This window comes from Sapajus apella, unplaced genomic scaffold (assembly GCF_009761245.1).
Source record: "Sapajus apella isolate SASKATOON/1434 unplaced genomic scaffold, GSC_monkey_1.0 scaffold3, whole genome shotgun sequence".
In the NCBI taxonomy this organism is placed as follows: domain Eukaryota; kingdom Metazoa; phylum Chordata; class Mammalia; order Primates; family Cebidae; genus Sapajus; species Sapajus apella.
The window spans coordinates 43962645-43986680 of NW_022436943.1; the positions used below are offsets into that span (position 1 = coordinate 43962645).

A 24036-nucleotide genomic window follows, 5' to 3' on the forward strand; every position below is an offset into this window, starting at 1 on the left:
GGCCTCCCACAGTGCTGGGATTACAGGCTTGAGCCACCGCACCCGGCCGAAATTTTGTTTTCATTTCTATTTCTGCAAAAGGGTTTTTTTTTTTTTTTTTTTTTTTTCTTATTCTGGAAAGACAAACACAGTAATTATTCCTGCCTGGTTTTCTACATGTTTTGTTATAAACAACCCAAATATATATTTCCCTTTAGATTATGACTTTTTTTGTATAACACATAATAGAATCTGGAGGGGTAATGAAAAGCTTGTAAGAAAGTAGAAGCTGTTTATGAAGGTCTTCTTCAAATGTCTTCAAAAACATTTAAAGATTAATAGGTACATTATATTGAAAGCTGAGTGGCCAACTGGAAACCGAAGACCATTCAGGAGTTTAATTCCTGGGGAGAGTTAAATAGAACAATGTAGTTGGGAAAGTACAGATGGATGATGTGGAATAAATTTCAACTTTAAAAAGTTACCTGAAACAGGTATCTTTAGGCCACTGCTTCTACAGTATTCATCAATGTATTCAATTTCTTAAAATATTCTAGTCCAGGAGATCTCCACCAGTTACTTTATGCATATACACAAGAGGCTAAACAATGCTGGAAAAATACAATGGGGCTAGCTGGTTTTATTTTAAATGTACTTCTCACAACCTCAAACTAGTCTACACATAAGAAAACAGGCCAGTTTTTGTCCCCATCCACTGCAGACTAATAGATACTTTGACAGAAAAAAAAAAAAAACAACTTTGATTTAAAAAAATGCAAATGCTGGACGATGTCAAATTGCTAAAAAAAAAGTTTTTAAAAGTTTTATTTTGCTTCCTGTATTTATCTCATCACAGACAACAAACAGTCCAAGGAAGGAACCACACTTGGAGCGGCACTGAGCTAAGAGTCATCTTAGGCCGATATAACCCAAACTAACTCCTATTCTTTCACCTCAAACCTGCTTTAATCTCAGCCTTCCCTATCTCAGTTGATGACACACCCTCCAGTTGGTCAAATCAAAAAACGTTGGAGTAATCTTTGCTGCTTCTTTCGCTGTTGGCCTATATTTAACCTTCAGAAAATCCTATTGGCTCCACCTTCCAAAAAAACCTGACCACTTTTCAACACACTCCATAGTTTTTCTAGCGTGACCTCTGCACCATCACGTCTCGCCTGGATTACTGTTATACCCGCCAAACATGCTTCTGTCCTCCACTAACCCGTTTCTGAACAGTCTATTCTCGACCCAGCAGCCAGAGTGCTCCTTTTGACACCAAGTCAGATCATGTTATTCCTTGGAGCAAAACCCTCCAATAGGTCCCCATTTTACTCAGTAGAAAAACAAATTCTTACAATGGCCTACAATGCCCTAAGTGATCAACCTTAAGACCTCTCTCACCTTCTCTCCTAATCCCCTTCCCCCTCCCTGGAAAAAAAAAAAAAAAAAAAAAACCACATGAAAAGCGCAGTTTGAAAAGAAGCGGGGATGACTAACAAACAAACGGCATTAAGTGCTTGCCAGACTGACGACCCTCTTGTGCTTTCCCCAGGCACCTCTTAGCCGAGGGTCTCAGCTTCCCTGCCGCCCCAGCTTCGCTACTTAATCTGCCAGACCCAACGCTCTCCTTCTGCCAGTATAATGAACCCCATGAAGCCATAAGAGTCCGAGCTCACCTGGGGCGCCCTGGAGAAACTCGACATATTTCCCAACTAGCAGCACCGTCCGTCCTTCTCCCGGTAGCCAAACCGGGTCACGCAGCCTTACTGGTCCGGCGGGAAACGCTAACACCCAAGCATCACAGTTCCTAGTCCGTCCAGCACTCGTCGGCTTCTCCCTCTTCCTTTAGTTTCCTCCAGTCTTCCCCACCACAGCAATTTCATCATGAAAGGAGCAGATAATGCAGTTATTTAGAAAATAACTCCCTAAAATAACCCGCTTGCTGGAAAACTGCGGAAAACCGACGGAGGACACAATTTCCAGGCAACCTAAGCGAAGGGAACCGGAAGTGCGTCATAGCGCGCCTATGTTTGGATGTGGTGGCCGAGACCTAAAATTGGGGGTGATTTGTTAGGAGATGGATCGGTACCTACTGCTGGTGATCTGGGGGGAAGGAAAATTCCCGTCGGCGGCCAGTAGGGAGGCAGAACATGGACCAGAGGTGTCGTCAGGTGAGGGTACTGAGAAGCAGCCGGGTAAGCGCTGGGATGAGAAAGGGCGGGAACGATTTGGGAGGGGAAGAAGTTTGAGTTTGTGATCAAGTTCTGCTGGGAAATCAATATCTAGTTGTCTCAAGAAGCTGGGACTCTATCTGGGATAGAGTTAATGAGGCCTGCAAATATAGCATCTTCGTGGAAAAACATGGACAAATTTGTGGATGCAAGATTCCAGCCCTCAGAAGTTCGTGGCATAGGAAATATTTAACTTAACAAATTTTCTTTGCCTTAGTAATGGAATTTCCTACGTTTTGGAAATGTATGCATTTATTATTTCTGTTCCTATGTTTCACATGCAGATGATACAGAAAGGAACAAGGTGAACAAAAATCCTGCTGTCCTAGAATTTACACCTAATGGGAGGAGACATCCCACATATAAACCAAGTTTTGAAAACAAATGATGAATTTTAAATGATCTTAATTGTTATCGATTGCATTGCTTTTTGGTGCACCTGTCTAGATTCAGTATTGCATTTGATGTATTCATTTGTTTCCATCAAAATAGGCATTTTGAGGAGTAAATGTATGTGTTTGTGTATAAGGTGTTGTGACAGTTTCCCTTCAAAATTATTCTTTTGTGAGGAATTTTGCATTTGTGCTAACCGGCTGGAATGTACAGATCGGGAGCCTTTTCTGTTTTTTTCTGCTTACTTTAGATTTACTGTATCAAAACTTGAACAGATCTTGAGCAGTGTGTAGTACTTTTATGTACAACCTACTGGTCTTGAGAGTGTCTGATGGTGAAATTGGACTAGGTTAGATTACGTAAATCTATAGCCCTTTGAGTTAGTTTGCCTTTTCTTTTTCAGACTTCACAGCAGCAAATATTTATCACCTTTTGAAAAGAAGCATTAATGCTTCAATTAATCCAGAAGATAGTACTTTCCCTGGTAAGTATAGTAAACCCCTATTTTCTTTGACAATTCTAGGTTCTCAGCTTAAGTTTTACTCCTTTTATGAAATTTTCTTGCCTATCTTAGTTGTGTATAACTAAGGGGAATGTGGCTTTATGAGGATGATTTTTTTCCTGAGTAAAAAATGTAAATAATGCTACCACACGATTTCCTTACCATTTATTTATTTATTTCTGTTCTTAGCTGTTACTGATTCTCTTAAAAGTACGTAATAATTGCTAAACACAATGAGCTTTTCTCAGTTCTTATCTGCTTTTACTTTTTGAAGTATTTCAAGTTTTTGACCAACCCATAGTTTGTAAAAATCTTTCCTCCTTTAGCTCCTATTGGCATTATGCAAATGCATTTAATTACTTTGATAGTTTTCTTTTATTCCCTCTTCTTGTCCTTTATCAGAGAATGTCCTTTAAAGGTTCTGAAAATGAAGATGCCAAAACAAACCAATACCTAAGAGTTGAAGGAAGTTTCTGTCGATGCAAGGAAGGGTCTGCTCCTTTTGATAACTTTGTAGTTCCTGTGACTATACAATCTGCACCTTTGTCTTCTTTCATTAAAAAACCTCTTCTCTCTCAGTGTCAACTACCACCATCGGGGAATGATTTCTAATAAGCATATGCTGCCCTAGCCTGTTTTCCAAGGCCCAGTAGTATGCATTAATTTTCAAGTTGCTATAATTTTAGTCAATACTGCTATTATTGCAGGAAAGATTTTCTTGCATTTGCACCTCAACTGTATATGTAAAAGAGCTCTTGGGAGAATTGCAGGTGTTCTCATGATAAATTTTACTTTCCACTTGTGTGTTTAGGAGTTTCTTATACACATGGTCCTTGTTTTGCATGATAGTGTGGTACTTTATAATCGATTGTGCAAAGCAATCCTAATATTATAATAATCAATGAGAAAAATTAAAATTGTTCCATGACTTTTAATATCTTTTGTCAAAACATTAAAAACTCTCTTATTGTTATAAATTTTTATGGAAATAAACAAATTGTAAACATTTACTTTGTACACTGTAATTTAAAACCTTAGAAACATTGAGATTTAAAGTGTTTTATTCCTTTGTATTAACCCTATCAAGAGTAGTTAGAACAGTGCCTTCCACCCTCCCATCATCATGTAACTTATGATAGAGTGGATATTTTTTCTTTTATTGGCAAATTATTATATTCCAGTTGTATCAACTTCCAGTGTTTTATTCTTTGATTTTTTTTTTCTTTTTTTGAGACAGGGTTTCATTTTGTTGCTCAGGCTGTAGTCCAGTGGCCCAATCATGGCTCACTGCAGCCTCAACCTCCCCAGCTCAAGCACTCCTTCTTCCTTAGTCTCCTGAGTAGCTGGGACTACAGGCATGAGCCAGCACATCTGGCTTAGAGACAGGGTTTCATTGTGTGGCCCAGGCTGGTCTTGAATGCCTGGGCTCAAGTAAGCCACCTGTCTTTGCCTCCCAAAGTGCTGAGATTGCAAGCGTGAGCCACTGAGCCTGATCTGGACTTTCAATGTTGTAATATATCTCTGAGTTCCATTAATATTAAGGTTTTTGCTAGCATCATTTTCTCTGGGACAGCTTTATGTTTTTCATCAAAATGTGTTTGTCACACCAGCTATTTCTAGAACTCTGTTTACATTAGCTTTGAAGATTGCTTTCAGTATTAGCACTTTTTGTTTCTTTGGTGTTTATCTCTTTTTTAAAAATTCCCTCATCCATTTTTCCATTTTTATAAAATATCACAGGGTTTAGACTGGAAGACCAGGAGGCAACACAATCACATCCTTTGCTACCTGTGTGTGAACTGAATGGCACTTGTGCAGTGACCAATCAGTGACACCCTTTGAAAGTAGTAACATTATTGACTACTGATCAGGACACACATCTTTATATGTGTAGTGATTTTGCAGACCCAGCAACTTGCAATGAAGTCTTAAACTATACAATTATAGTTCATTAATATACCATGGTAAGTGAAATTTGAACCAGGTTGTTGGGGAACTGCTGTTATTTAAGCTATAGTAACTGGAATTTGCACATATCAGAGCCATGCAAACAGAAACTGCCTGCACTGAATTTCCTGCCATACTAGGATTATTGATTTCAGTAATACGGCAAGTTTGTGGGACGGAAAGTACAATATGATTATAATGGGATAAAGGTGGAGAGGTAGGCATAGGTCTTTAGAGGATTTTGTGGTGTCAAGGTGTTTGGATTTTTTCCTAATGGTTATCAGCAGCCACTAAAAACTTTTAATTAAGGAAGAGACATGATCAGATCTGTGCTTTTGAAGTATTCTCCCTGCAGTATAGTAATGAATTAGAGAAAAGTATAGCTGTTTCTGAATAGGGGGATGCTGTAGAAGACCAAATGAGGAACAGGAGAGGCAGCCAGGGTGGAGGAAAATGAATAGATCTGAAGGAAATTATGGGGGTAGAATTCACCTACCTTAGCACTGAATTGGTGTGATGTAGAAGACGGGAAGGATGAGGCAGGAATCAAGGATGACATTAGGTTTCTGGCTTGGGTAATGGCATGATGGTGGCATTTAGTGAGAAAGGAGGAGCAGATTTGAAGGGAATGTGACATGTTCAGTTTGGAACATGTTAATAGTTGCCTGTCAGATGTCAAAGTAAAAATGTTTTATAAAAGTTGGATACGTGTGCCTGGAACTCAAAATGTAGGAAATGCCTGGAGATACTAGGTTGGTGCAAAAATAATGGCGAAAACAGCAATTATTTTTACACCAGCGAATACAAATTATAGAACCAATGTATAGATGTCAGGTGAAGCCATGAGAAACGATGGGATTGCTTATGGATAGTAGGAAGAACAGAAAGTCTCAAACTGAATTCCAGTTTTCAGAAGAACTGAACATCAGTGTTTAAAAGAATAAGAAGGAGCAGCCAGAAAGATGGGTGCCACAGAAGCCAAGTGTTTTAAAGAGAAAGTAGTCAAATATGTCATCTTCGATTTTTCTTTTATGCTGAGAGATCAAATAACAACAGAACTAAAAAACTGCTAGATTTAATAACACGTCAGTTATTGGTGACTTTGGTGAGTGTTCTTTCAGTGGCATATTGGAGGCAAAAAGACTAAAATGCATTTGAAAGGAAGTGGAAAAGTTGATTAGGAAATGGAGACAGGTGTGGACAGCACCTTCAGAAGTTTATCTTTGAGGACAAGCTAAGGAAGACAAGTGGAGATGAATTTAAAGGGACCTCTTTTTAAAAAAAGGAAATACTTTGAGAAAAACTTGTGTGTATTTAAATGGCAATGGCAAAGAACAGACAGAAGGGAGTAGATTGAAATGCAGGAAAGATAATGTGATCTGTGGGATTAGATGAGAGAATCAGGGGTCTCAGGAGGTTTGGAGGATAACATTGAATTGGAAGAACAGTGCCTCTTACATGTTGAAGGGAAGGAAAGAGGAAAGATTTAATGGAATACAAGTTGAGTTGTATGTTTCCTGAAAGGATGTTGTAGAAATTATTACCTAATAGCTTTTATTTTGTTAAGGGGGTAGGAGGCTTTTGCTGAGATTGTTGGAAGAAAGTGGTAATAAGAATTTAGCATCTTACCTAGTTTACATTAGCTAAGCCTCAGTTACCACACTACTTCTTCCTTTAATACCAGTTTTTACACATAGCTCTAAATTCTTCATGACTCCTTGACACATACCCTGGGGTGACCCTTAATCTTGTATCTTCATGTAATACTCCATTCTCCAAAAGGAGCATCTTCCTTATCTTTAGGCTGGGGTTGCTCTTTAACGCCTCTGTCTCTAGTCAGGCTGAACCAATCTGCATGGTGTTTGGAGAGGGAATTGTCTTCATTAAAATGACTTACATGGTTTTGTGTTACTCAGTAATAATTGAGTAGCTGTATTTTCAACATCTTTATGGTAAATTGTAATCTGTGTGAAATGATGATTAAAATAATAAATAATAATATGGATTTTGAATTGTGACAAATGAAAGCCAAGTATTTATTGTGAGTAAAGAATTTTGCTCTTTAGGGAGATTGTTCTATTTGGATTTTTAGCAGGGATTTTTTTAAAAGATTCACATATGTATGCTGGATAATTATGTAATATGTTTCAAAATTACGGTCTCTAAGTACAGTGTATATTCTGTGTCATCTGCTTATTTACGGTCTGCCTTTTTTCTAATAAGTGTGATTTTATTTTCAAGCCTGTTCAGTAGGTGGTATACCTGGTTCCAAGAAGTGGTTCTTTGCGGTGCAGGCAATATGTGGATTTTATCAGGTAATAGAAATTAAAAAATAGCTATTAGTGAATGCCTGTCTAAAGAATTTCATGATCCATTATTTAATGCAATCTTTTGATTTATTAGTTTTGTAGTTCTGATTGGCAAGAGATACATTTTGATACAGAAAAAGATAAAATTGAAGATGTTCTTCAAACAAGTATCGAAGAATGTTTGAGTGCTGTTGAGTGTTTTGAAGAAGAAGATAGTAATAGCAGGGAATCATTATCCTTGGCTGAGTATGCTTTTCTGGTTTTTGTGTTATCATTAAAATACTTAACATTAGACAGTTATTTTAAGCCATGAAAGTGAAGATTGCATATTTTAGCATCTTTACTGAATAAATCCTAGTTAATTGAAATTTTTAACTCTTCACTTTGGAAGACATAAGGCAATTTGGGCCTTTTATTTGAATAAAGTTCTTTAAAATGCATGTTGCTTAAGTGTACATAATGTCAAATCATATAAAAAGTGATATTTTAATTAACATGTTACTTTCTTGAAGATAAATTCTGCCTAATATTCTATTTTATTTTTGAAACAGGGTCTTGCTCTGTTGCCCAGGCTGCACTGCAATGGTGCAGTCATGGCTTGCTGCAACCTTGACCTTCTGGGCTCAAGCGATCCTCTGACCTCAGCTTGCAGAATAGCTGGGACTACAGCTGTGCACCACCACACCCCGCTAACTTTTGTATTTCTTTGTAGAGATATAGTTTCACCATGTTGTTCAGGCTAGTCTTGAATTCCAGAGCTTAAGCATTCTGCCTGCCTTGGCCTCCCAAAGTGCTGGGAGTACAGATGTGAGCCACTGTGCCTGGCCAATAATGTATTTTAAAAGCTTGAATAGAAACATTTTTTTAATGGTAGTAGCTAGCATTCGTGCCAAAGTATCATTCTCATTTTGCTATTTGAGACCAAAATATGTGATTTCTTTAATTTATGTATATTTGCAGCATTTCAGGTACCTTTTAAAATCTGTAAAGATTGACCCAGATGGAAGAGAAATCTTCTTTTAATTTAAAGAAAAAAATGTAAAAAATAAAATCCATAAAGAGTTTGTGAGGATTATATATACATGATTGAGTTCACTTTTAGGTTTTATTGAATTATGGTACAATATGTAAGTTGATCCAGGTGATATAAGTTGTGATAATAATTTTTCTCTTCATGAAATATCTCCTCTTATAGTTAATACCTTTCATTTTAGTCTTCCACAACATTTCATGACAGAAAACTGAGCTTATTTTAGTATCCACGTATTCTGTCTGTTAGTCACTGTAGACTTAAAAAATTTCATTTTTCTTTTTCCAGATCATATTTGTTTGTACTGATTAATAAAAGGAGATCTTTCAGAAACAGATGATTATCATTGAACCAGGGATTAGTGGAGGTGGACTCTATTTACACAGTCTTAGGACAGTCACTTAACTTCTCTGATCCTTTGTTTTCTCATTCATGAGTATTGAAGTACTTTTAGATGATTTCTTAGGTGCTTTCAGTTACCCTTAAAAACTCTTAACATCCCGTATGTTTTCCTACCACTATTAAAAGACAAGTGTAAAAGTTTCTGATAAGTGACCTAATAATTATTTCCACAAGAGGGAGCCTGAAAACTAGAGTTTAGATAGGACGCCTTAAGCTTCTAAGATGAGGATGGGATTATAATAAAGGATTTAAGTACCTTTATGCTATATAATAAACTTTTTTTAAAAAAAATGTGTCATGTATTTAAAACTAATAGGTTTTGAAGAATCTTAGGAGGGCATCATATTATTTAGTCAAGACTGTTGAGTCCCATTCGGAGAAAAATCATATCCCTTTTTATTAAACACAGCATTTTCTTACTTTTAAGATTCAGAACAATGGCTGGGCACAGTGGCTCATGCCTGTCATACCAGTGCTTTGGGAGGCTGAGGTAGGCGGATGACTTGAGCCCAGGAATTTGGGACCGTATCTCTACAAAAAATAAAAAATTAGCCAGGCATGGTGATGTGTGTCTGTACTCACAGCTACAGGCTGGACACTGAGGTGGGAGAATCACTTAAGCCCGGGTGATTGAGGCTGCAGTGAGCTGTGATCATGTCACTGCACTCTAGCCTGGGTGACAGAGCAAGACCTTGTCTCAAAAATAAAAACCCAAAATAAATAAAGATTCCAAAAAATATTTGATCTGTTAGTTACGATTTACATTTAGTATGCTAGTTATAATTTTGGGGGAGGGGGTTATTCCCTTTTTTGTTTGTTTTGGGGTGTGGGTAAGAACTTGTCCTCCAGGCTTGAATCCTAACTTTCATACATACTAGTTACGTAACTTCAGGCAAGTTTTTTAAAGTGGAGATAATAATAGCATTATAGTAGTACCTCCTGGGATTATCATAAAGATCAAATGAGATTATGCATCTAATCTGTTTAACAGTGCACAACAATCTTTTTAGTTAATATTGCCTATTAGGATTATATGTAATATGTATTTGTGGTTTTTTTCCCTAACTTACCCTTTTATTTCAGTCTCTATGAAGAAGCTGCAGAAAATTTGCATCAGTTATCAGACAAGCTTCCTGCTCCTGGTACTATTTTATGATTGCTTTCAGTAATTTGTATCTTATTTTATTACACTTTTTATGAATAAGTAATAAATTCATTCTTTATGTTAGTGTTCTTCTAATCTTCAAATTAAAAATGCAAAACAATTTTTAATTGAAGTTGATACAGAATGTACTCCATTAGAGTACATTACTGAGATGTAGCAATTCTTTTCATTGTTTTCATTTAGTTAGGCAAAAATTAGAATTTAGAAAATTAAATACCTATCTCTGTTTCTTAGTTATTACTGAAGAAAAATCTTCCTACTACAGACTGTTGCTTTTCAGAGTATGTTCTGTAGAAGACTAATCCTATAAACAGCTCTTTAAACAAGAGATTATTTAACCTTGATAATTTGGACAGCGTTCTTTTATGGTGAAGCAACTATATGCATTAGCAAATGGAATGTCATATCGTAAAAGAAAGCGTTTCCTCAGCATTTTTTTTTATAGAACCTATTTTTTTTTCCCATAGTGGAAAGACTATTTTGTAAAATACTATATCATAGTACACGTATTGATCGACTTACCACCTATACAACTTACAACCATTCGACTTTACAAACACAATCGCTAGCCACGACTGCTCCGCGTCTGGCAACGCAAACGTTGCCCAGCTGGGCATACGACAGTGCGGACCAGCTTCTGGCAGCACTACCATCTCTGCATGTACCATTTCAACTGTACATATTGCCTACTCAACTTATGACCAAATCGTATTACGACTGGTCCGCGGCCCCGACCATGGTCGTAAGTCGAGCACTAGCTGTATTCCTAAAACTGGTTTTTGTCTTAAACTAACCTTTATATTAATCAAGTTGCTGTCATCTAGTAGTTGGTATTATTGGTATCCACAAATACTTGGAAGAGCATTCTTTTCTGAATAATTAGTTCATTGAAGGCCATTATTAAGTAGGTATTTGTACTAGGGGCTGAGTGTACCATGATGAATAAAGCATCTATGATTAACATAAAGGACCTTATAGCTCACAGTCAGTCTGATCTCTGTGCTCAAGGAGATCATATATTAGTACAAAAAGCCCTACAAAGAAAAATAACCGAATGAGTTGACAAACATATCAACTTTTAAAATGAAATGTGTTGAGTTCAAAGTATGCACTGAAGTATCACATAGTTGTTTTAGCAAATTAGAATACTTTCATTATTAAATTTATGTTCAGTTTGTTTCTTTTTGATTTTTCTAGTCCTTCAGGATATTTATAATTTTATGAAATTTAAAGTTTTGTGAAGTTATTTTTTCTCAGGAACCAATAATAATGTCAGTATAATTGGTTTTCTGAGTGTTTTATTGTCCTTTTAAAAAGAGGCATCATTTATTTGAACATCACAGTTTGGCACTAATTCATTCTTTTTTGGATAACAAAATTATGTTTAGAAAAATATAATGAAATTGCACAGGTGTTTTTTTTCTCTGTTGAGCACAATAGCATTGATGATGTTAAAAGCAATGTATATAATTAACCACTGCTGCAGAATTGGCAGGCAATTATGATATAGTTTATTGTTTTCTAGTATATGCTAGCTATTTCATCATTTGATTTAAAGCCAAGAGTAGCTTTAAATCAAATGATGAACATTAAAAAATTTTGAACTCCTAAGGACATACATTGTTTTGAAGAATTTTGGAAATTAAAACTAAAATCTTCCTTTGTCTTCTAAATAAATATAAAATTCATTCTTCTAAATAAACATAAAATTCATTCTTCTAAATAAACATAAAATTCAGTTGTTCAGAGTACTATTTTTAGACATATCAGATCTAATATTTAAAAAAAAAATTACAAAAATGCCTTTTTGTCTTTCCAGGTAGAGCAATGGTAGATATAATACTATTGCCTTCGGACAAAGATCCTCCTAAATTGAAAGACTGTTTACCTACTGTAGGAGCATTAAAACATTTGAGAGAATGGTATTTGGCAAAGATCACTATAGCTGGAAATCACTGTGAAATGTAAGCTTCTTTGTTCACATTTGATTATTGTCTGTATTGTGTTTTCACAATTAACATACTATTCTGTTTTCAGAGTCAGCATTTGAAAATTAATGTGACAAGATAAAATTTTATGTTATACCATGATTGCAGATTTGTCTGTTGAGAAGAATCTAGACGTTTCATAGTTTATGTTTCTGAGATATTTGTTTTTAGTAAATATTATTGATGCTGTTTTACAACTATTATCAAGCATTAATTCTATAAGCCACTATTTGCTTTTGAACATAAATACACTGGATTTGTAATGATGTATTTGTTTTTCTGTTATGTGCCAATGTAGAAATAAATATACACTATTGTATTTTTTAATATTTTAGTAAGGTTTAGTTGTATTTTACAATTTTGATCCTTAAGTAAGTATTCAATTGGATTTAATAGCGTCATGATTTGTTTTTATTCAGTGAATGTTTATTGAGCACTACCTTTATGGCAAGCCTAGCAGTATATGCTGGTAAGTTAAAGTGAAAAGACATGATCTTTTTCCCTAAAGTGCAGGGAGAAACAGGAATGCTAACAGTCAAGACAGTCTGTGATAAGTGCTGTTATAGAATTCCATACAAACAGTGTGGGAACAATATAAGAGAGCAGTTCTCCTTTTGAAGATAAGGAGCTGACGTGTGCCTGTGTGTGTGTTTATGTACATCTGATACCTTTAAGCCAATAGTAAGAGGAAAGTGTCTTTCTTCATCCTTAGTACTAAAGATAATTACTCTTAATTTGTGAGGATGTTGGGACAAATGAATATGTGACAGCAACTCCCTTAGAGATTGCCTTAATGGGTGTTTCAATATGATTAGTAGGAAAAATACAGCAATATAAATTTGGCAATTTTGCCTCTTATGCTTATAGTTAACTATAATTATTAAATTAGTAAAATATAAAACCCTGTATTGTTGTAATCTTTTTTTTTATAGAAACTGCCAGAAAATTGCAGAATACCTTTCTGCTAATGTTGTATCTTTAGAAGATCTCAGAAATGTTATTGACTCAAAGGAATTATGGAGGGGAAAAATACAGATATGGGAAAGAAAGGTAAATGAATTATTTAGTTTGCCAAAAAGGTCTTTCAATTTTATTTATAACACAGATATTTAAGTAAATCGTAATGAAAATGTACCTGGTAAAGATATTCTGAAATAGCACTATCTAATTATAACTTTCTGCAATAATGCAAGTGTTCTATATCTGTGCTGATACAGTAGCCTACACACCACTTATTACTCCTGAGCACTTTATATACAAGTAGTTCCACTAACTGAATTTTTAATTTTATTTGATTTTAATTAATTTTAATTTAATCACATAATAATATGATTATGTTTTGAGTGCTGCTTCTAGAATGTAACATTCTTTTAAAACATAGAATTTGACATTGAGTTCATGTTGTTTATCCAAATTGTTTTATTTTGTTACATGTGTAAACTACTAGGAAAATTGCTTAGACCATATTGTCTTGCCATAATACTACTTTAGGTGATCTCTGCTGTTTACTTACCAGCCCTCTAATTTTTGAACAATTTTTTTAACCTTATTGGACCCCAGATTTCTCAATTATAAGATGAGAATATTGTATTAGGTGGACTCTTCTAATCCTAAATTTCAATGAAGTTTTGATTTCATTTTGACATCTCTTACTATGAAAGAATATGTTATTGGGTTTTGTAAGTTATGTCCAGTTTGAAATAAGTATTCATAGTAATTTAAGTATTTGTGTAGATATGCAAAGCTAAACTAAGAAAATTAACGTTTGTTTAGGATAGCATGGGAACATGAGTAGGCCTTTGAGCTCGTCTAAAGTTTTGTTACACTAATTACTAGACATGTTTTTCCTTTTCAATTCACCCTTCATAATGGTTTAATAATATCTCTGATTGGACAACAGGAATCAGTGTGGCTGGATTTGTCTTGTTGATTTGCATGTTTGCTCATCCTAATCTCAGAAAGGTTAAATCTGCAGGTGAACTTTCTCTGCAAGTGTTTTGATGTAAAAAAAAACAAAAGCAAAAAAACCCACATAGCCATGTGGAAGAGTGGAAGATACAGTTTGCTAGATTGCTTTTGTATGTTTTCTGAAACTGCATGTTTACATACAGAAAGATAATGGCAAAGTTCTTTTCATGTGATTCTTTTATTCTCTTTAATAGGAAATTAAATGTACATATCTCCACTGGAAGCATTAAAAACTTGAAATCACTTTTTTTGGTAGAGAACAGCTTTTTAGCCAAGAGGCTTTATGGTGATTAAGGACATAGATTCTAGAGTTATATTGCCTATAAGCAAATCCCAACTCTTTTTCTTTCTAGTTTTACATGGCATGTTGTGTAATGCTTAGCCTCTTGGTGCTGCAGTTGTCTTCATCTGTAAGATGGTGATAATAGTTCCCATCTCATAGATTTGTATAATGATTAAATTATTTAAAGCATGGAGTTACCACTCAGTTAGCGTTAGCTAACATTATTGTTGTGGCTGCTATAACTGTTAGCATCCTTGCTATTACTACTTCTGCAGCAATTGATCTTATCATCAACAACATTTATCAAAGGCAAACTATGTGAGACACTATAGTAAGGGTCTAGTAAGGAATAAGATAGGGCTAGGAGTGGTGGCTCACACCTGTAATCCCAGCACTTGGGGAGGCCAAGGCAGGTAGATCACCTGAGGTCAGGAGTTCGAGACCAGCCTGGCCAACATAGTGAAACCCATCTCTACTAAAAATACAGTTAGCCAGGCATAGTGGTAGGTGCCTATAATCTCAGCTACTCAGGACGCTGAGGTGAGAGAATCACTTGAACCCCGGAGGTGGAAGTTGCAGTGAGCCGAGATCATGCCGCTGCACTCCAGCCTTGGCAAAAAGAGTGAAACTTTGTCTCAAGGCAAAAAAAAAAAAAGAAAAAAAGAAATAAGACAGACAGCTTCTGTCTTGGCATAACTTACAGACTGGTAGGAAGCCAGGTACTGAACAATGCAAAAGAAGTTGTTTGGTCCTGTGGCTGCATAGAATGAGCTTAACATATTCTTGCCAGCTGGTGAAGGGCCAATGAGAACTTTCCATGAAAACCTGAAAAACTGATGTTTAAGTTGAAATAGGATGTGTACCTAAATGTAAGAAGCACACTTTTGAGCTGAGAAATCAAAAATAAATTTATACATGGGTTTCCTCTCAACATTTACACTGTAAAGATATATTAATCTTTATAGCATTATTCATGATACTTATAACTGTGTTTTCTCGGTCTCTTTTCAGTTTGGCTTTGAAATTAGTTTCCCTGAATTTTGTTTAAAGGGAGTCACACCTAAGAATTTTAGTACATCCAATTTAAATACTGACTTTCTTGCCAAAAAGATAATACCACCAAAGGATAAGAATATTTTGCCAAAGGTAATTGTGTTTAATTTTTTTGTGTGATCATTCGTGTGCATTTTTGTTCCTATAAAATGTTTGAATCTTGAATTAATATTACTAATATATATGATTAAGTGTGCTCACTAGCATAATTTTTAATATAATTAAGTACTTAAGTTATACTGTGTCATCAGCATTAAATTTTGGTGAACTTGTCATTGTTTTAGATGTTTAAAAAAATGTAGTGATACTAAATCAGTATAGCCCTGAAATCACCTTTGATTTGGACTTTATTATGAGCCCTTTCTAAGACTCATTTTGGAAAGAATATGACATAGTGTGAAGAGGGTATGTTTTGATTTTAGGTAAACATGGGTTTGGAACCTGACTGTGTCACCTATAAGGTCTTGTTTATAACCTTGGGTAGATTGATTAACTCATCTGTGAAAGTGGAGGCAGTAGTAACACCCTTATCTTACAAAGTTATTTTAAGGATTAAACGAGGTTAAGAGTTTAACATCTGACACAGTACCTGACATATGCTTAACGTAGAGTTTAAGAGGTATTAGTTATTGCCTCATGTCTCCTATACATTTGTTCATAAAATACAAGTAATTATAAAGTATAATAATTAGGAAAAGGTTCAGTTGGCTTTTTAACATTGGAAAAATAACATAAGAAGAGATATTTATATGAAAGCACCTTAGAATTCACTTTAAAAGACCTAATCTAAGAGTGTGGAAAACACTGGTCATGAAGTTAAAAGGGCATCAGATTGTTAATATTTTCTGATCAAAGCGTGGTACAAAAAGAGGGCATAATATCTGACTTGAACTCATTTCTCAGTGTTTGTTTAGAATTGCTTACTTTAAGTAACTTACTATGGCCTTCTTTCACCGGAATATTAAATTCTTTTCTAAAGATTCGAATTGTAAGATTCATGACCTCAACTTTTCTTCAAGTATGAATAATTTGTCTAAATTTTGCTACTGTTAAAGAGAATCTTAGGGCACAACTTCTTCAACAGTGTAAAATTCATATTCTCTCTCCTGTATGTGTATAGACACAAAAACACACTGTATACACATATATGTATATGATTTTATATATATATATATATGTATACACATGCACACATAATCATATATGGTGAAATTACTCAGCATTTTACAAATCTAAAGCTTTGTGTAACTTCTCCAAGAAGTGTTCTCTTTTCTTTGCCTTCCATCTGACACTCTGTGGCTCCAACTGTTGAAATAGCCGCCCTTCACTAACAAACTCTACTTCAGTTTTAGGCTTTACCCAAGAAATACAGTACTGAAATTTTACTTTTTATGAATGGAGTTTTCTATGTTAATTAGCACATGCTGGCTTCACTATCTTTTTCTGTAATTTATTTAGTCTTTTTGCTAGAATTTTTTTCTTTTAAATGTCAATGAACTCAATCTAAGTTCATCCTGGAATGTCTTTTCTTTGGCTTTTTTAGTCTGCAGATTCTGCCTACAGAGGTAGGTTGCTAATTTGTTTCGTCAGCATTGTTGCCTATTGGATCACTTGTCTGTCTTGTTGAAGATAAACAGCAAAAGTTGAGAGCTCTTGTCCTCTGTTGCTTACCTCTTTCCATACTTACTTTCTCCTGTGAAAGCTCTTCCTGATTACTAAGTGATCTCCATGTCTCTTTCTCTTCCCTGAAAGGTAGAATTGAAATAGAAGAAATTCTTATCTGCTGTAGAGGATTAAATGCTAGGCATGCATAATGTGTAAAAAGTTGCTTTTTAAGATCCATTTTAAAGTTTTACACCCTTAATCACTAATTTGTTTACTTCGTTTATGGTATTTAAATATTACATAATTTTAATTTCTTTTCTAGGTTTTCCATTATTATGGCTCTGCTTTAGAATTTGTGCAGATGATAAAATTATCAGATCTACCCTCCTGCTATATGTCAGACATTGAATTTGAGTTGTATCCTTTCATTTACATGTTCATTTTCAATTACATTTCCTGTGTCAGGTAGAATGTTCTGGTATTGTCAGGTAAATATATATGTTAGATATATTCATTATATTCATTGTTTTAATGTTGGTGCTCAGGTAGGCTGCTGGACTCCTTATTGTTGGAGTTGCTGGGGAAGGAAGTTCTTGCTTTTCCCACCACCTGGATCCTATACCTATTTTATCAGAAATCTTCCTCCCTATGCAAGCATCTTTATTTTCATTCAGTATTATTGAGGCTTTTCTGTGGATAGGGCTGTGGAAATAATACAGAAGTGATTGAGCCTTCCTTCTTTAATGCAGTTATAATGTTCTCTGCCTAAGCATAGGACTGATCTACTCTTATACCTAGTCTAGCATTAGCTGAAACTTTGTCCTTCCCACCCACTGTCCAGACACCACCACATGTATATTGTATGTGCTTTTGTTAACTTTACCATTATTTTATATAGTTTTAATGCTTTTTGGAAATGATTCCCCTTTTTCTGAAATCCAAGAATACCTCTCCATGACTTCTATGTCTTACTCAATATATTTCTCCTGAAGAAGTCTATAACTGCAATATAGCATAGCATATAGTAAGCACTCAATAAATATTGTCAGATGAATGACTTTGGATTATGTCCACCTAAATCAAAATACTCATTGTTTTCTTCTTGAAAATTCCTTGCTTCAGAAAAGATAACATTTATGAGGCATAGGAGAACCTTACCCAGCTGAGAACTGTTCGTAGTCTAGAATCACTAAAGAGTAGTGGTTTTTTGGTTTGAGGGTGTTGAGGGCAGTTGCTAAGTGATCAGATTGTAGAGTCTTTTCAGATTAATCAGGTCCTAAAAGACCTTATGTATCATGATTGGGGATAAATTCTATCCTAAAGATAATGAGGAATCATACAAAAATTTTAAGACAGACAGTGGCTTATTGAGAAGTAAATTTTAGATCATACTAGTAGGATTTTGGAAACCTGATCAAAGCTCGAACTAAACAAGTGGCATTTGGAATGGAGAGCGAGGGGAAAGTACATGATGTGTTAAAGATGTAAAATCAACATGATATCATGATTTATTTACTACATGCTGAGAAAGTGAGAAGGCCAGAGAGTGTAATTGATTCCCTGTGTTGAAACTGGTGTCACTAGGTGGGATGACATGAAATTTCATCCATTGTACATTACTGTTGAGAACCATTTAGCCAGCATGCTACCTGGCAGTATAACTGCAGGTGTTTCTGAAAGGTGCTGCTCTGGTTGCAGAAGGCAGGAGCCAAGAGCCATACCCATTCAACTTATCTTTCAATCTCATTATCTGGAGAACTGAGTCCTCAATTTTCCTTGGAAGGTGCTTTGAAAACCATTGGTTTTCAAATCTAATATAAGATAAATCTAATGTAAGATAAATATGTCAAATATTGACAAATATGTCAAATAGCTTCTGACCTACAAGCTGCTAATAGATGAGGAGAGGGAAAAGAAGGATTAATGGTAGATTGTTTCTGCAACCAGATCAGTACCTCTTCTGTCCTAAATATTGGGTTTCCAGATAAAGTGTCACCTGCAAAAGGTGTCTGCATCAAAAAGGTTTGCAAAGCACACTGTAAACTGTTTTCATGGTACCACCCAGCATTTAGATGTTTGACCATGTTTTTGCATAATATTCAATATAGTTTTTACTACCATTATGTTAAGAAAAGTTCTACAACTTGAAAAAAAACTTCCCTTAAATACTGTATTAATGCTTTTAGGATAGTCAGAGGACTTCCTGGTGTATGGAGTAGAAAGGAAGGAGAAATGTTAGGAATCTGTGGGAAAAAAACAAGTAATTTATGTACTTAAAAAATGTTTAAATGTTTCTTCTGCCATCAGTGTGAAGAAACATAAGTATCAGTCAGCTGATGTATCATTTTATATATTTAAGTAAATGTAAATGCTATCACATATATCTGCAAATATATTAAACATATTAAACTCTCTTTTAAAAATATATAAGAATGTTTAGAAATACACCTCAGAACAGAACATTTTGTATAAAAAGAATTTGTTGTTAGCAGGAAAAGAAACACTATCATAGTGTTATATGAATTTTTATTTAGAAGCTACAGTTTCTATAAATTTCTTGTTCTGTTAGTTTATAGTAATGCTCTTTATAGTAGCACTGTTTCTTAGTATATTTTCAGAATCAATTGGAAAAATAATTATCCTTAGGGAAAGGAGTAATTGTTAATTGCTACAGTTAATTTTTTTTTTTTTTTTTTTTTTTTGAGACGGAGTTTCGCTCTTGTTATCCAGGCTGGAGTGCAATGGCATGATCTCAGCTCACCGCAACCTCCGCCTCCTGGGTTCAAGCAATGCTCCTGCCTCAGCCTCTCGAGTAGCTAGGACTACAGGCATGCACCACCATGCCCAGCTAATTTTTCTATTTTTAGTAGAGGCGGGGTTTCACCATGTTGACCAGGATGGTCTCGATCCCTTGACCTCATGATCCACCCGCCTTGGCCTCCCAAAGTGCTGGGATTACAGGCGTGAGCCACCGCACCCAGCCCCAGTTAAATTTTTTAATAAATGAATTCAAGCAACGGTGGAAGAATTGAAATAGTGAAACTTTTTTTAAGGAGTAAATTGTTTCACTGATACCATTACATCATTTCTTTAACTCCTTAGTACAGAGGATTGACAAACAGTACCAAACAGAATTCTGTGTTGCTGTTGGAGCAGATTTCTTCTCTGTGTAGCAAGGTATGGAGGGTTTCTTGGGTTTTTGTTGTTGTTGTTGTTTTTATACTTGACATTTAAGGATGTGTAAGAAAAGGGAATGTAACTTGTTAATCTGTTTGCTTGATGACTTAGTTTCTTTAATATAAGATGATTTTGGACCTAACTCATATTAAGACATTTTGGACTTTTCATAAAGCTGTAAAAGTACTCCTCAAACATAAGTGACATTTTGTTTGTAGGAGAGATTTTCAGAAATAAGGTTTATGACTGGTAACTGCTTTAAAATTTTAAAATAACAATGTTATTGTTAACCTACTTTTTCAACATCTGTTTTCAGTTCTATGAGTAGACATTCATATAGTTGGATTCTTTTTTCATTGTAGGGCAGGGAATGAAAGTGAAAAAAGCTTCTCAAGTTTCCCTAAATTGTCATTTGGGAGTTTTCAATTTTTCTGTCTAAATTCTAATGACGTTTAGGAGATTTATGGCTACTTTAACAGTTATTTTGTATACGTAATGATATAAAATTAGTATTTTTTAACTTTAAAAAAACTGTAATAGAAAGAATTTTAAGTGGAATCATCTATTTAGAATTAAATTCAGTTTTTAATAGGAAGAAGTAAAAGCTTGCTTTCTTTCTAGTTATTTATTCAACTATTATATTTCTGTGAAAACAATTTTTAATACACAAAATGTTTATTGGCAGTACTTAGATAACATTTTCGTATTGTTTTAATAACAAATAGACTGCCAAACAATCCTGCAGGGAGAAAATGATTGTTATAATTATAGCAGTTTCCCTGTGGTGCTGTAAGTTATAATTCTTATAGAAAATTGCTATAGTAAAGGAAAAATGATTTTGACCCTAAGATGTATACTTGACTATACAGTAACTTAAAATTTTGGCCTCCAGCCTTTTTTTTTCTGTAAATGTAATAGTCCTTTGAATAGGGCACCAAAAGTATTTATTTGATAAAATGACCTTTGACCAGTATTAACCTGGCTTTCGTCCTCTAAGGATAACTAATGTGCTAAATTTTGAAATTTTGAAATTTATCTTTTATCATTTATCCAGCATGTATTCTACTGTTTGTGAGGCATTATACTAGATTTCGGGAACCTAGTAATGAAGTGTACAGATGAAGCTGCTATACTTGTGGAACTTACATTTTAGGGGACAAACAGAAAATAAGTAACTGTGGACTTCATAAGAATGATGAAGAAATAAACAGCCTGCAATAGGTAATAAGTCAAGAGACCCTACTCTAGATAGAGATTAATAAGGTCATACATTTCTCCAGAACTATTTGCAGAGACATCTTATGAATGAGTATAGCTTTTTTAAGTGCACTGAGAATAAAAAATACCCTGCTTCTATTTTAATCCAAGTAGCTAAGTAGCTCTTTATATAACCCTGTCTAGTCACCTAATCTTTTGGAGCTGCTTCATTCTATGGGATGAGAATATTATTATTTATCATTAATTATCTCATCTCTATTGTCAAATAAGGGAAGAAATGAATATAGATGGTACAGTAAAAAGTCTAAAATAAAATAACATATTCTTTTTTTTTTTTTGAGACCGAGTTTCGCTCTTATTACCCGGGCTAGAGTGCAATGGCGCGATCTCGGCTCATCGCAACCTCCGCCTCCTGGGTTCAGGCAATTCTCCTGCCTCAGCCTCCCGAGTAGCTGGGACTACAGGCACGCACCACCATGCCCAGCTAATTTTTTGTATTTTTAGTAGAGACGGGGTTTCACCATGTTGACCAGGATGGTCTCGATCTCTTGACCTCGTGATCCACCCGCCTCGGCCTCCCAAAGTGCTGGGATTACAGGCGTGAGCCACCGCGCCAGGCCCAAAATAACATATTCTTTAGAAAACTTGAGTTTATACCATACCTATGCCACTCACTGGCTTATAGCTTTTAATATTGCAAACTGGGAAAAATAATCCCTCTGTTACCTTTTTCAGAGTTGTAATAAAAACCAAATTGGAATATATTTTATACACTACAAAGTATGATATAAATGATGGTTGCTAACTAATTTTTTATTGTCTTTGAAGTTTATGTGGCCCATTAAATGATTGACACATAGGTGAAACAGTTTCCTTAAAAGTGTAAAGCACTAGACATTCTCCAGGTAATTTGAAGATATGATGAAATTTATAGAAATGTAACAGAAGAATTTGTAGAAATCTTATAGAGACTGTTTCCTTTTTTGTTTTGAGACGATGTCACACCCTGTTACCCAGGCTGGAGTGCAATGGCACAATCTCAGCTCATTGCAACCTCCACCTCCCAGGTTCAAGCGATTCTCCTATATCAGCCTCCCAAGTAGCTGGGATTACAGGCATGCACCACCATGCCCAGCTAATTCATAGAGACTATTTCAAGTCAAAATTCGATCTGTATCTATAGCTTAACACAGTTGTAACATAATCATTAGTCCATCTAGTTATTGAAGACAGACAACACTAATCCTAGAAGCAACCTAAATTATTGATGTTTAGTAATATATTTTCAGTTGTTTTGTTTTAAATTTGTTGTATTAGATTATCATTTTTTCTTCTTTAATCATGACTGTAAAATATTACAACATACTTTATTAGTAAGGAATAGAGACTTTATGTTCCCAGTTTAATGCAGCAAAAGGGATTATTTTTGAAGCCATATTTTATGTGACTTAGAAAGCAAATGTCTAAATGTGAAGTAGTTTATTTTTCTTTTACATCGAGCTATAATTTGTTTTTTACTTTTTTTTTTTTTTTTTTTTTTGAGACGGAGTCTCATTCTGTTGCCCAGGCTGGAGTGCAGTGGTGTGATCTCAGCTCACTGCAATCTCTGCCTTTCAGGTTCAAGTGATTATCCTGCGTCAGCTACTCAAATAGCTAAGACTATGGCATATGACACCATGCTTGGCTAATTTTTTTGTGTGTATTTAGTAGAGACAAAGTTTCGTCATGTTAGTCAGGCTGATCTCTAACTCCTGACCTCAAGTGACCCACTCACCTTGGCTTCCTAAATTGTGGGATTACAGATGTGAGCCACTGCACCCAGCCATTTTTCACGTTTTGAAAAAGTATTTAATTACATACCAGTTCTTTGAAATCTAGTGCTTTATAACTTGTGTTTCAGCCAGGCGTGGTGGCTCATACCTGTAATCCCAGCACTTTGGGAGGCCAACGCGGGCAAATTACCTGAGGCCAGGAGTTTGAGACCAGCCTGGCCAACATGGTGAAACCCTGTCTCTACTAAAAACACAAAAAATTAGCTGGTATAATGGTGGGTGCCTGTAGTCCCATCTATGCGGGAGGCTGAGGCAAGGGAATCACTTGAACCCAGGAGGCAGAGGCTGCAGTGAGCCAAGATGACACCACTGCACTCGAGCCTGGGCAACAGAACTAGACTCTGTCTCAAAAATAATAAATAAATAAATAAATAAACAAATAAATAAATATCTTAGGTTTCATTTATTAAACAATCTTTTTTTTTCTTTTTTAAAAAATGTTTTTACTGCTACTATCTGACAGATGCTTTGTTCTTGATATTAGATAGAATAAGGTGGACAGGCCCTTTCTCAGGAAACTCTTGTGGTACTTAAATTCTGTTGCTTTGTGTGATCTTCAGTCAGCATCTTAGCTTAAACAAATTATCTTTCTATGTGTCTATGATTAGCCTCAGAATGTAAATTAAAGGTTCTTGGAGTAAAGCTTCTTTTATCAATAATTAAGCTAGATTAGGAAAAGACAAGATAGGATTGTTAGGGAATTATGATGTTCACTAATCTTTTGACTGGGAAATATTTCTTCAAAGAGAGGAATTTGAAAAGTTAGAAACATGATTTCCACTTGTTGAGGAGGACCTACTGAAGAGATTGAATCAAGAGTTTTAAACTTAGGCCAGGTGCAGTGGCTCACACCTGTAATCTCAGCATTTTAGAAGGCTGAGGTAGGTAAATCACTTGAGATCAGGAGTTCAAGACCAGCCTAACCAACATGGCAAAACCCTGTCTCTACTAAAA

At 35.2% G+C, this 24036-nt stretch overlaps 2 protein-coding genes across 3 annotated transcripts in view; one reads left to right on the forward strand and one right to left on the reverse strand.

The window, feature by feature from the left end:
• The window catches only part of MRPL13 (mitochondrial ribosomal protein L13), a 66710-nt gene extending 64721 nt beyond the window's left edge, over positions 1 to 1989 (reverse strand). The window contains exon 1 of the mRNA XM_032252725.1: positions 1656 to 1989. Coding sequence (XP_032108616.1) covers positions 1656 to 1682 — 27 coding nt within the window. The 5' untranslated portion in view covers positions 1683 to 1989. The remainder of the gene's footprint in view (positions 1 to 1655) is intronic.
• Positions 1957 to 24036, forward strand: part of MTBP (MDM2 binding protein) — a 73921-nt gene continuing 51841 nt past the window's right edge. Inside the window, exons 1-10 of one of the 2 annotated variants that reach the window (XM_032252704.1) lie at positions 1957 to 2174; positions 3007 to 3087; positions 7294 to 7367; positions 7456 to 7607; positions 9877 to 9935; positions 11778 to 11922; positions 12879 to 12996; positions 15209 to 15343; positions 17178 to 17272; positions 19963 to 20032. In XM_032252704.1, coding sequence (XP_032108595.1) covers positions 2057 to 2174; positions 3007 to 3087; positions 7294 to 7367; positions 7456 to 7607; positions 9877 to 9935; positions 11778 to 11922; positions 12879 to 12996; positions 15209 to 15343; positions 17178 to 17272; positions 19963 to 20032 — 1047 coding nt within the window. In that variant the 5' untranslated portion in view covers positions 1957 to 2056. The remainder of the gene's footprint in view (positions 2175 to 3006; positions 3088 to 7293; positions 7368 to 7455; positions 7608 to 9876; positions 9936 to 11777; positions 11923 to 12878; positions 12997 to 15208; positions 15344 to 17177; positions 17273 to 19962; positions 20033 to 24036) is intronic. The other variant, XM_032252713.1, reaches the window with a different exon arrangement.